Raw genomic sequence first — 12843 nt, forward strand, 5'->3', positions numbered from 1 at the left:
GCCTAAAGCCTGAAATATACTTCGGTTTTTACGCAAACGCCTAACGCTCAGCCTTTCAAAGAATAATTAATTTGACTGTGGACAGGAGGTTGGTGCACGTGCGCTACGACTGCTATGAGATGCTGGACTATTTCTCTTCAGCTGTTTAGACCTATAAAGATGTCTTTATAGTCCTTAAAGGGATATTTTACCCAAATTCTCATCATTTTCTCTCCTGCCATTCCAAATGTGTCTCTTCTGCAGAACACAAACAAAGATTTTTAGGAGAATATTTTAGATCTGTAGGTCCGTTGAATGCAAGTGAATGGTGATCAGAATTGTGAAGTTCCAAAAGCACATAAACGCAGCATAAAAGAAAATACACATGACTCGCATGGTTAAATCCATGTCTTCAGAAGTGATCATATAGATGTGAGTAAGAAATACTGTAGATCAATATTTAAGTCCTTTTTTTTTTTTACTATAAATCTTCACTTTCACTTTTACTTTCACTTTCACTTTCACTTTTTTTTTTTTTTTCTGATTCCTATTTTTCATGATAATCGCCACCTACTGCCCAGGAAGAAGAATTTATAGTAAAAAAAAAAAAGGACTTAAATATTTATGTTTCTCACCCACACCTACTGTATCAGATCACTTCTGAAGACATGAATTTAACCACTGGAGTCATATGGATTACTTTACTGCTGACTTTATGTCCTTTTTGGAGCTTCAGAGTTCTTGCCACCATTCACTTACATTGCATGGACCAACAGAGCTGAGATATTCTTCAAAATAAATCTTTGTCCCTGTTCCTACAGTATTTACCTGTACGCAGACGCCTAGTGTTCATGTCAGAACAAAGTATACTTTGGGATGAAAACTGACACATATGCTATAAAATACACTTTTCATTAGTTGTGTGCACTTAGTTTGAACTGTAGGCTGTTCACAGTTGCCAAGTAATGTAACAACTTGATGCATCATTGAGTTTGAATGAAGTGCGTCACAGGTATACATATATGAAGGGCACCAGACATGGCTTAACAAATCATAAATCAGAGTTGGAACTATCTGTTTAATAAAAGGACTTCACTGACACAGGATACAACTATATGCAAATAAATACCACAGACCTATCTCTCCTCGTGTGCTCTCATCATTCAGAGAGCCAAACGCAATAGCTGGCAGCAGGATAGCGATGTAGAGGAAGATGGCTGTAGTTGTATACTTCAATAAAGATCTGTTAGTCCCCAGAATGCCTATGGAGAGAAAGCACGCTGCAACAAACACTTCAGTCTGAGCAATGGAGAGAATTCCGTTACTTTTAGTAATAGCCAAGTCAAGCAGGGCCTTAGAGTAAACAGATTCACCATCTGTGAAGTCGGACAGGTACAATGGAAGCCTCCGGCACAGGTCTTCATAAATGCCACGGCCAACTCTGAGGAAATCTTTCACCTGAGCACAAAAGGAGATATTATGTTTAAAAAACATATGATTAATATTGGTGTTTTTTGTTCTTTATAATGAATAAAACCACAGCATTCATGAAATGCTAACACTTGTAGATTAGCTAATACACCATGAAATAATTATTACTCAAGAAATTTGGGTGTCTGGGAACATCAGTAATCTTAGCTGTATCTCACAAAACCGGCTCTTAAAGTGGATCTTTTTCTGGGGGGCGGGGGGGCAGGGGGAAGGGCACATATGTGCGTACATCAGTGTGGAGAACTTCATTTGCTGGAGGTGTTGGAACGTAATGTGACGGTGGTCTCTGAGTGATGAGTGCGCTTCATAACCCACAGAGAAAAATTAACATGAATTTAATAGGCAAACTGAGCAGATAATTTCTTTGCGATTCCATTAACATGCCCAGAGTCTCTCTCTGCTTCAAACCTTGAGTGGATTGTTACTGTGTGGGTCAGTCCCAGAAGTCTCTTCCTCCACTGTGGGCTTCTGGATGGTGGTGGAGAGCCGCTGCCTTTGAATCACCAGCTCTTGTTTAAAATCCTCCTGGGTCTTAGTTTCCAGGAGTTTCTGTCGAAACGAGATATCTGAGAACAAAGTGGCAAACGTGCGGCCGAGCTCTATGGCAGTCTTTGTACTTTTCTGAAGGGGTAATAAACAAGAAAATTAAAACACAGGAGGACGCTGGTCAGTATAGTGATACTGTAAAACTTAAACTGCATATCATGTCAGATTGCTACATGCTAGAATCAACACTGCAGATTGTGATGTACTTTTGTACAAATCAAGTGTAAGAATTAACTTTGTTTGAAACAATTGCACATCTTGAGCCTTCGAATGTGATAATCCGAACAGGGAGTTAATTGGAGGGTGAAAGGAAGGGCTTACTGTTCGCGGTGGGGCCAGGATTAGGATAACATAGCGGACTTCACAGCAGTTAACACCCCAGTTCTGTGGCCTCTCCAGACGCGCAATACAAACACAACGTCGCTGAAGGCTCTTCACATTACAGCTGAATACAGAAGGGCATACAGTCAAATTATTTTACGGTATTTACACAAACTGTGTCTCTTCATCAGCCATGCAGCACTGTTAAATTTTTTGCAGGAAGATTATATCTCAGCATAAAAGACTATGGATTAGTGATAGATACATTGGCTAGGCTGATTAATCGGCCGATATTTGATTATTTAGAGGTTTTCGGCCAATAAACTTGCCTGCTTGATAAATGTAAATGGTGACTATGGCTAATGTTTTGCCTTACATTTCCTTTTGAACTATCCCTTTTAAGTTTAAAAAATGACCAAAAACATTGTAAATGCATAATACATATTTTAATTTTATTTTTTTATTTTTAGCTAATTTAATGTAAACACTGTGTAAAGTAATATATTTGAGTGGTTCTTATTTGATTATAATTCAACTGTATTAACTAGATACTTATAGCTATGCCAGTATTTCAATAGCACATCGGGTGAATTGAATCAAAATTTAGGGTGAATACAGGTACAGTAAACAAGGCCACTGTTTGACGTTAAAGGGATAGTTTACCCAAAAAAGATCATTCTCTCATCATTTACTCACCATCATGCCACCTCAAACTCGTATGACTTTCTTCTGCAGAACCCAAACGAAGATATTTTCAAGGATATACAGTATGATGTGTTTCTGTCATTATAAGTCAGTGGGGTCCAACATTTTCAGGCTCTAATAAGTAAATAAATAAAGGCAGCAAAAAAGTAATCTATACTCGAGACTCGAGTGGTTCAATCCATGTCCTGTGAAGTGATACGATCACTAGTCTACGTGAAACAGATCAAGGTTCTTATTCACTATAAATTTTGACAATATATCTTCATTTGTGTTTAGGTCATTTTGGGTGAACTATCCTATTAAAGTGGCTGTAAACAAGTGGCCCTTATTACCTGAATTCCCTCTAAATCAGGGGTGGACTGGCCATAAGGAGAACCAGGGCCGCAAAGAAACGGGCCTGAACGGCCGAAAAACACTCCCCCCAAGGGCAACTAAACTCAACTTTTGGGCCTGTTTTTATTTCAAATCCAGGACCGATTTCTCTTCCCAGTCCACCCCTGCTCTAAACATCCGCATTATATATATATTATATATAAAATATATATATATATTTTACATACAGCACACAGAGCCAGGATTGCTGGTAACGCACTCCCGTGGCTGTCGCTGTCACACCTTGAATGGTCTCAGTCAGCAAGTGAACTTGAACAGAGACAGAGAAAAAGTGATAGAGAAAAACTATAAAAATGTTTTCCCTGTTTTTAAAGACAGTGGGGTCTTCCACTGAGTACATCCTCAAAGGGTCTGCCCTGTATTTTTGATTTGCTAGACTACATGCCCTGTGGTACTTGGGCGGGCAGCTGCTCACCATTTGCATCCTGTCCTCCAGCATCTGTAAACAGAGTGCTCATGACCTCCTCCGCATTGTAGCTGCCCTGCCCGTCCATGGCCACATGGTCCAGCATTCTGCGCAACACTTCATGTAGGGAGGCCGCCTTCTCATCCATCAGGATGCTGGCCTGGGCCAAGAAGCCACCCAGATCCCGATGAGCTCGCACCTCCTCTTGGAAATTCATCAGCTTAACATACTGAAACAAGGAGGATTCAAAAGGGGTTGTTTAGCAGTGATGCCTGATTCTTTTGAATTGATTCTTTTAAATGATTCAAATGATCAAATTTACAAAGCATTTGTATTACATTTACATTTGGCAGATCCAAATGTAAATGTCATTTACAGTGCACTCAAGCTATACGTTTTACCCTTAGGAATCAAACCCCTTGATTTGGCATTGCTAGCACCAGAAAAACACATGCACGTTTGTAAGGTTTGTAACATACAGTATGTAGTATTACGTTTACCATGTAAAAGCACAGTAATAACACTTTAAATTGCCATTGAACATGAAATGTGCAATACAAATACATTTGCTTGCCTTACCATATGACCTTTGATGGATGTAAAATTGTGAGGTGGGTTAATTTACAAATGGACTTTTGAAATAACCTGTGTTTTATCATAAAAGTGATAAACAGCATTAAAGGAGTCATGACATGACTTTTTAAAATATTTTAATATGTTCCTTGAAGTACACTTATAATATTAGTAACGTTTTTTGCACAAAAAACAGTCATATATTTGTAAAACATGATAATTTTCTCGGTTTTGGTGCTGCTTCTCCTTTAAGACTTGACAGTTAACGCCCACTGCTATGATTGGCTGTCTGCTCTTGACTGACCTGCTCTCTCCTTGCCATCTCACTGCTCACCACTACTGGGCGGGGCTACGGAAATGATAAGGTGAAGTAGGCATTGATGTGTTGCTGTGGAAGTGGTCAGATACAAATGTTTACCCCAGTGGGACATAACAATGTGGAGGCTGTAAAGAACGAGTCGTTTAAGCAGCTTGGTTTCAATAAATGCTCTTTTTGCAGTGAAGAGGACGTTTTGAGTTCTGAAAATTATAGTGTGTTTTTACATTACAATGACCTCTTATGTTAAAAGATCAAGGAAAATTTGATTTCTCATGTCATGATCCCTTGAAACAGTATTATTAATTAAATATGAATTTCACTTAAGTGATGAGTGATTCTAAATCAGTGAATTTGACTCGAAACTCACTAGAATGAATCAGTTCATTAACAGGAATTAGTGAACTTAAAGAACTCAACACTGTTGTTTGGAACTTGTATATTAAATATGTCTAATTCAAGAATATGTGCATCTAAATTTTTAAGAAAAGAACAGCAATAGGTTTTGGTTACTATTAGTGAATATAATTCACAAGGTAATTTGACAGTTTGCAGCTATAGAAAAAAAGAAAGCTATGCTTCAAATTGAAACTACACTGTAAGAAGTAGTAACCTCAAATTGTTACCTTAAGGAGCTACAGTATTTCTAGTTTTTCTAAAATTAGTTTTGTAGGTATAACCTAATGTATTCAGGTTGATACTGTGATGTTAAATAATATTTATGACTTGAATAAAACTATTTTATTTAGATGTTATCACATGAAGAACATGAAGGTTAACAGACTGTAACATATTAATTCAATTACAGGTGCAAATTGTAAAACAGCTGTAGTAAGAAAAGCTTACTCTTCTTGATGTATTTAGGAGGCCAAGTCCCGAGGCATCTGTGTCTATTAATAGGCAGAGAGGAGAGGTAAAGAGAACAACAATGATAAATTGTTAAAACCTTCGTGCTGTTACATGGATGTGTGTGTTTGAAGGACAGACCACTGAGCTAGGTCTCCCAGATGATGTGTTTTCCTTCAGTATCCAAGAGCCCTGAGCACCCTGTATTATGTCTCCCTGGTTAAAAATAGTCAAAGAGTCTCTGACTTTGTAACACAGACAAATCAAAAGTGTGCTGTGGTCCCTGAACCCTGACACCCCAGTCACAGTCATCCGACTTGGCACAGTCTGTTTCCCCAGTGCAGTAAACACAACCAAAATATAAAAACAATACTGATTGTTTCTAAGGCCGAATGCGAACACACAGAATTTTTGATAGGTGTTCATAGTGTAGAAGAGGAAGAGAAACTGCTGTTGGTTGTGTTGTGTAGTTGACGTACTACTGGGATTCTCAGAGTACATCGTGCAACTATCACAATTATTTTTTTTTTCTTTTCTGATTATCAATTTTTTATTGATTCACTTATTAAACACAGAAAAACAAAACATATACAGTTGTGCTCAAAGGTTTGCATACCCTGGCAGAAATTGTGAAATTTTGGCATTGATTTTGAATATATGACTGATCATGCAAAAAAAACTTTCCTTTTATTTAAGGATAGTGATCATATGAAGCCATTTATTATCACATAGTTGTTTGGCTCCTTTTTAAATCATAATGATAACAGAAATCACCCAAATGGCCCTGATCAAAAGTTTACATACCCTTGAATGTTTGGCCATGTTACAGACACACAAGGTGTGCAATTAAAGGTTTATTTCCCACACCTGTGGCTTTTCAAATGCAATTAGTGTCTGTGTATAAATAGTCAATGTGTTTGTTAGCTCTCACGTGGATGCACTGAGCAGGCTAGATACTGAGCCATGGGGAGCAGAAAAGAACTGTCAAAAGACCTGCGTAGCAAGGTAATGGTACTTTATGAAGATGGAAAAGGATATAAAAAGATATCCAAAGCCTTGAAAATGCCAGTCAGTACTGTTTAATCACTTATTAAGAAGTGGAAAATTTGGGGTTCTCTTGATACAAAGCCAAGGTCAGGTAGACCAAGAAAGATTTCAGCCACAACTGCCAGAAGAATTGTTTGGGATACAAAGAAAAACCCACAGGTAACCTCAGGAGAAATACAGGCTGCTCTGGAAAAAGAAGGTGTGGTTGATTCAAGGAGCACAATATGACGATACTTGAACAAAAATGAGCTGCATGGTCGGGTTGCCAGAAAGAAGCCTTTATTGCACCAATGCCACAAAAAAGCCTGGTTACAATATGCCCGACAACACCTTGACACGCTGTAATTTGGAGTGACGAGACCAAAATTGAGCTTTATGTTCACAACCATAAGCGCTATGTATGGAGATGGGTCAACAAGTCCTATAGTGAAAAGAATACCATCCCCACTGTGAAGCATGGTGGTGGTTCACTGATGTTTTGGGGGTGTGTGAGCTCTAAAGGCACGGGGAATCTTGTGAAAATTGATGTCAAGATGAAAGCAGCATGTTATCGGAAAATACTGGCAGACAATTTGCATTCTTCTGCACGAAAGCTGCGCTTGAGACGCTCTTGGACTTTCCAGCATGACAATGACCCTAAGCACAAGGCCAAATTGACCCTCCAGTGGCTAAAGCAGAAAAAGGTGAAGGTTCTGGAGTGGCCATCACAGTCTCCTGACCTTAAGATCATCGAGCCACTCTGGGGAGATCTCAAACGTGCGATTCATGCAAGACGACCAAAGACTTTGCATAACCTGGAGGCATTTTGCCAAGACGAATGGGCAGCTATACCACCTGCAAGAATTTGTTTTATGATTGTGCCATTCTGTTATAACCTACAGTTGAATATGAATCCCATAAGAAATAAAAGAAATGTGTTTTGCCTACTCACTCATGTTTTCTTTAAAAATGGTAAATACACTCCCAATTCTCCAAGGGTATGCAAACTTTTGAGCACAACTGTATATATATATATATATATATATATATATATATATATATATATATATATATATATATATATATAAAGTCACACATATTGACAACTACACCTCTCTCTCCACTGCCCCTCCACGAGAGCCCTCCAGAAATGTCAGATATCCACCCCATTTCCCCACAAACAAGTCCAATTTCCCCAGTCTTCTAAATGACCCTTCTTCAAAGGCCGCCATCCTCCCCATCTCCGAGGACCACTCCTGAAATGAGGGTGCTCCATCCCCTTAAAAATATCTGTCTGGCGATCATGACACTGGTTAGGACCCAACTCTTTATGTGTATATTCTCTACATCGATGACCGCCCCATCGCCCAAAATACAGAATCTGGGGCAAAATGAAACCCGAGTGCCAAATACGTCACACACAAAACTCTGAACCTTCAACCAAAATTCTTGGATCTTAACACACCACAATAAGACATGGTTTGTGTCTCCATCCTCTGATTGGCATCGCCAGCATTTGGGTGTGTCTTTAAGACCAAGCCTATACAATCTAGAGGGGGTCCAATAGAATCAATGTAAAATCTTGAATTGCATAAGGCGCACCCTTGTGTCACTAGATGCAGACGTTTTTTAGAATCATAGCCCACACTCCCTCCTCCAATACCAAGTTTAAATCTTTCTCCCATAGTCTCTTGATAGACACACAGCCACATAACCACACACAGGATTTTTCAGGCTTTATATACGGATGTGTACTTGCCCTGCCAACATTTACACTGGCCACCAAAACAAGAAAATTATACATTGTATTTTCAGCCATGTATTTATGTATTTCAGATCTTGTCATCATTTACTCATCCTCATGTTGCTCCAAATGCATATGATGTTAGTCTCAGTCACCATTCACTTTCATATTTTGTTTTCCATACAATGAAAGTGAATGGTGACTGAGGCTCTCATTCTTCTTAACATTTCCTTTTGTGTTCCATGTGTAACGGGAGCCAGCTGGTACGTAATAGCTGTGCGGTATTTGTAAACCTCACTCCCCTGGCCTCAAGAGGCACTAGCGACTGACGCTAAAGGCTGTAGCCTTTAGCCTCCTTGTTAGTGCGCCTGCCTCCCATGCCAGCTGATGCCGGTTTGAATCCCACTTGGAGCGGGTCGAGCAGGACCGGTTACACTGGTGCCGTGACCTAGATGGGAGTGCGGTTCGGGGGGGTGAGTGTAACGGGAGCCAGCTGGTACGTGATAGCTGTGTGGTATGAGTCAGCCTCACTCCCCTGGCCTCAAGAGGTGCACTAGCGAATGACACAAGAGGCTGTAGCTTTTAGCCTCCTCGTTAGCGTGCCTGCCTCCCATGCCGTCTGACGCCATTTCAAAACCCGCTCTGAGGGGGTCGAGCAGGACCGGTTACACGTGGAATAGAGAAAGTCATACATGTTTGGAACAACATGAGGGTGAGTAAATGATAATTTAGTAAAGTAAGTACATTTAAATTTTTGAGTGAACTATCCCAAATGTTTCCAACATAATACAACAATTAATTTGTTTGGGTTTTAATTTGGAATAATAGCTTGAACTGAACTAATACAGTTATAATGTAATTCCATGACAGCAGTATATTCATAAACCCCTTTATGCAGGATTAAGATGGCATATGGTGCAAAACTTTACTGATTTGTTTATCATTTACATCCAATTCTAATTGAGAATATCTCAAATTATTCTCACAATTTTGACAATATCATCTGCACTAGACAGCTAGATAATGTTAGTTTGGAGACAAATTCATACACAAATACATCACCGAAAACCAAATGTTTAAATTTGCAAGGCATAAAAACATATGCACATGATCAAAGAACAGAAGATATAGAGAAAACACAGCACTGGCTGAAACTCTTAGACTGGCTCCGAGCCATCCTTATTGATGAGCCTTGATATCTAAACACACACTATTACTCTGAAATGCATTCACACACACACTGACCTGAGATGGTGGGCTGAATGGGCATCTCATAGTGACTGTTGTCTGTTGGGTTTGTCAGCGTGTCTCGTTTGCTGTCTTTCTCTTCTCTGCCGTCCTCGGTTTCACCATCTTGCAGCTCTGAGACATCAAAATGTCACAACAGAGCTACTTATGTAGATCTGTTTCAGCTTTAAAATGATTATTATTTCATTTCACTGCCTAACTCAGTCTGACATGACCTTTTATAGCACATTGCATTTGCATTCGTTTAGAGACAGAGGTGTGCAGGGCTTTCATAAATCAAGCACACAATCACTCATCTTTAGTGAATCCAACTCTTTTTCATTTGAATTATAGATATGTTTACTTCACACTATTTATGGTATTTGACTGCAGATCCTCCTTTCTCAAAAATATATGCACCATCTGTTAAAGCTATAGAATGTGCCCTTGCCCTATAACCAAAACCAGGCCCACAGAGCAATATAACCATAGCTGCCCCAATAAATGATTTCTTTGCATGGAAGAGTATAATCATGACATTAAACTATTAAACTACATGATATGCTGAGGAATAAACTGAGAGTTTGTCTAAGGCTGCAGCTGTTTGGTTTATGGTTGGGGTGATGCGTTGTTTACTGTGCCTGTTTACTTGCAGTCTACAGCTATGATATTATTTACTCGATGTGACACAGTGAATTTGAGACCATAATATATTTTTTTAAATTATGCTTATGCAGTCAAGATGTTTCTTCATATAGTATATAATGGTTTTCACCAGCCCAACATGTCCCTTTTGTGTGTCTTTCATTTAACAAAAACTTTCTAATGGAATTGCATTTTGAAATGTATTTAGAATAGATTCATTAGATGCATGCAGGAACAGACTTGAATTTCAGTCTGTTCTGTTCCTCAGGCTAAAGAAGACTTGGAATGTAGACGTAAACACAACATTTGTGGTGCTTTTTTGTCTTCTTTGGAGCTTGGCAGTTTGAACCTCATCCACCTCCATCTGCTTCTAATGTTTTCCATGGAAGAAAATGATTGATTATATGACATTTTAGGAATATGCCTTTCGTGTTTTCCGCCCAAATGATGGAGATTCTGTGGGCAAAAAAGAGGCCTCAATTGACCATTTAAACACAACATCCTTCTATAAATTAATCGTATTAAGGTATGATTGAAATTAATGGCTGTGGTCAGAAAAAGGAGGAGTGACAACAACATCATGTTTGGAGAAAGATGCTCTTTAATGTTCAGAGAAAAAAATGACACCAACAAGATCCATATGACTGTGTTGTACCCTTACAAAAGAACATTATAATGCAAAACGTCCTGGTTACTTTCGTAATCTCCGTTCCCTGATGGAGGGAACGAGACGTTGTGTCGATGCAGTGACACTAGGGGTCACTCTTGGGAGCCCAAACACCTCTGCTTTTTTTAAAAAAGGCCAATGAGAATTGGCAAGTGGAATTTGCATGCAACTCCCCCGGACATACGGGTATAAAAGGAGCTTGTATGCAACCACTCATTCAGGTTTTGTGCTGAGGAGCCGAGACCAGGTCCCGGCCATTTCAGCGGGTAGTTCAGCATTGTGGCAAGAGGAACACAATGTCTCATTCCCTCCATCAGGGAACGGAGGTTACGAAAGTAACCAGGACGTTCCCTATCTGTCACTCACTCGATGTTGTGTCGATGTAGTGAAACTAGGGGTCCCAATACAAAATGCCACAACTAGCTGAACTCTGTTACGTGAACTGGCGGTGTGCGATGGGCAGATTGCTGTGTGCCTCGTAGCCAGTGCACCAGGCCGTCATGTAACCTCCCCCAATGTTCTTATGGGCGTCGAACAGTCCATCAGGAACAAGACGACTGCCCAACTATAGGGTCAGGCTAGCCCAGTCGAGGCCTCTTTTCCCTCTCTTTTCTCCTCAAAAAGAGTGAAATTTGTTAACTGACTGGGAGCCATAAGTGTCTCCGTCAGAGGGTGTCCCTCCCAAGGGGAAGACACTGCGGAGACCACACCCCGCCCAAAAGGGGGGGGGGGTTTGAGTGGAATACGTCACATGGTCTTACCGAGTCTTGTTGGAAGTATGTCATGTGGAGAGGTCCCATGGTAGGTCCTACCCGAAGGGGGAGGAGTTTCTACAGAGCATGGCGACCGGGGGCAGAGGGGCCTCTGCCCAAGGAAGGTGCAGTTTGCCATCAGGGAAACAATTTTGTGGAAGATATCACATGGGGTCGCCTTCGGGGAACCAGCACATGTGGAGCACCTACCTCAGTACAGGGGCTCATTAGCGCACGTACTGGGCCGGTCAACGAGTTTCTCCGCAAACTCAACTGCCAGAGGGCTAAGGAGGAAAGTCATCCAGGGATCATCGTCTGTGAATATGACTGGGAGTCAAGAGCGCACGTCTTCACCTCAAGGGAGGGGAAAGGCGCTATGCGCAAGTGGTACACCTGGCCAGATGTCCCGGAACTTACCTGCTCATGCCTGCCAATACACGGGATGAGACCAGCTCAACCCGGAGATTGTAGAACCTCGCAAAGGTGTTGGGTGTTGCCCAGCCTGCTGCTCTGCAGATGTCTGCCAAAGAGGCACCACTGGCCAGGGCCCAGGAGGCTGCCACACTCCTAGTGGAGTGGGCTCGTAACCCCGTATGGGGTGGCATGTCCTGAGCCTGATTTGCCACCGTGATGGCGTTGATGACCAAGTGGTCGATCCTCTGTTTGGAGACAGCGCTTCCTTTCTGCTGTCCACCAAAACAAACAAAGAGCTGCTCGGAGATTCTAAGGTTCTGCGTGCGATCCAAATAGATGCGTAAAGCTCACACCGGACACAGCAATGCCAAGGCTGGGTCTGCCTCCTCCTGGGGCAGCACTTGCAGGTTCACCACCTGATCCCTAAAAGGAGTCGTGGAAACCTTTGGCACATAGCCCGGTCAGAGTCTCAGGATTACGTCAGAGTAACCCAGACCGAAATCCAGGCACAATTCGCTGACAGAGAACGCCTGCAGGTCCCCTACCCTCTTGATGGAAGTGAGCGTAGTCAGGAGGGCAGTCTTAAAAGAGAGTGCCTTAAGCTCAGCTGACTCCAAGGGTTCAAAGGGAGCTCCCTGTAGACCCCGAAGGACTACTGAGAGGTCCCATGAGGGGACGAGGCGCGGTCTGGAGGGATTCAACCTCCTAGCACCTCTCAGGAACCTGATGATCAAGTCATGCTTCCCCAAATACTTACCATCTACTGCATCGTGATGAGCCGAAATAGCGGCT

At 41.2% G+C, this 12843-nt stretch overlaps 1 protein-coding gene across 1 annotated transcript in view; it reads right to left on the reverse strand.

Moving 5' to 3' along the window:
- LOC127418357 (solute carrier family 4 member 11-like) overlaps window positions 1-12843 on the reverse strand; it is a 32264-nt gene that overhangs the window by 11458 nt on the left and 7963 nt on the right. Inside the window, exons 2-9 of the mRNA XM_051658950.1 lie at window positions 9592-9708; window positions 5577-5620; window positions 3851-4070; window positions 3603-3684; window positions 2338-2461; window positions 1879-2091; window positions 1353-1437; window positions 1116-1241 (exon numbers count right to left, since the gene is read on the reverse strand). Coding sequence (XP_051514910.1) covers window positions 1116-1241; window positions 1353-1437; window positions 1879-2091; window positions 2338-2461; window positions 3603-3684; window positions 3851-4070; window positions 5577-5620; window positions 9592-9708 — 1011 coding nt within the window. The remainder of the gene's footprint in view (window positions 1-1115; window positions 1242-1352; window positions 1438-1878; window positions 2092-2337; window positions 2462-3602; window positions 3685-3850; window positions 4071-5576; window positions 5621-9591; window positions 9709-12843) is intronic.

Source organism: Myxocyprinus asiaticus, chromosome 27 (assembly GCF_019703515.2).
Source record: "Myxocyprinus asiaticus isolate MX2 ecotype Aquarium Trade chromosome 27, UBuf_Myxa_2, whole genome shotgun sequence".
Lineage (NCBI taxonomy): Eukaryota > Metazoa > Chordata > Actinopteri > Cypriniformes > Catostomidae > Myxocyprinus > Myxocyprinus asiaticus.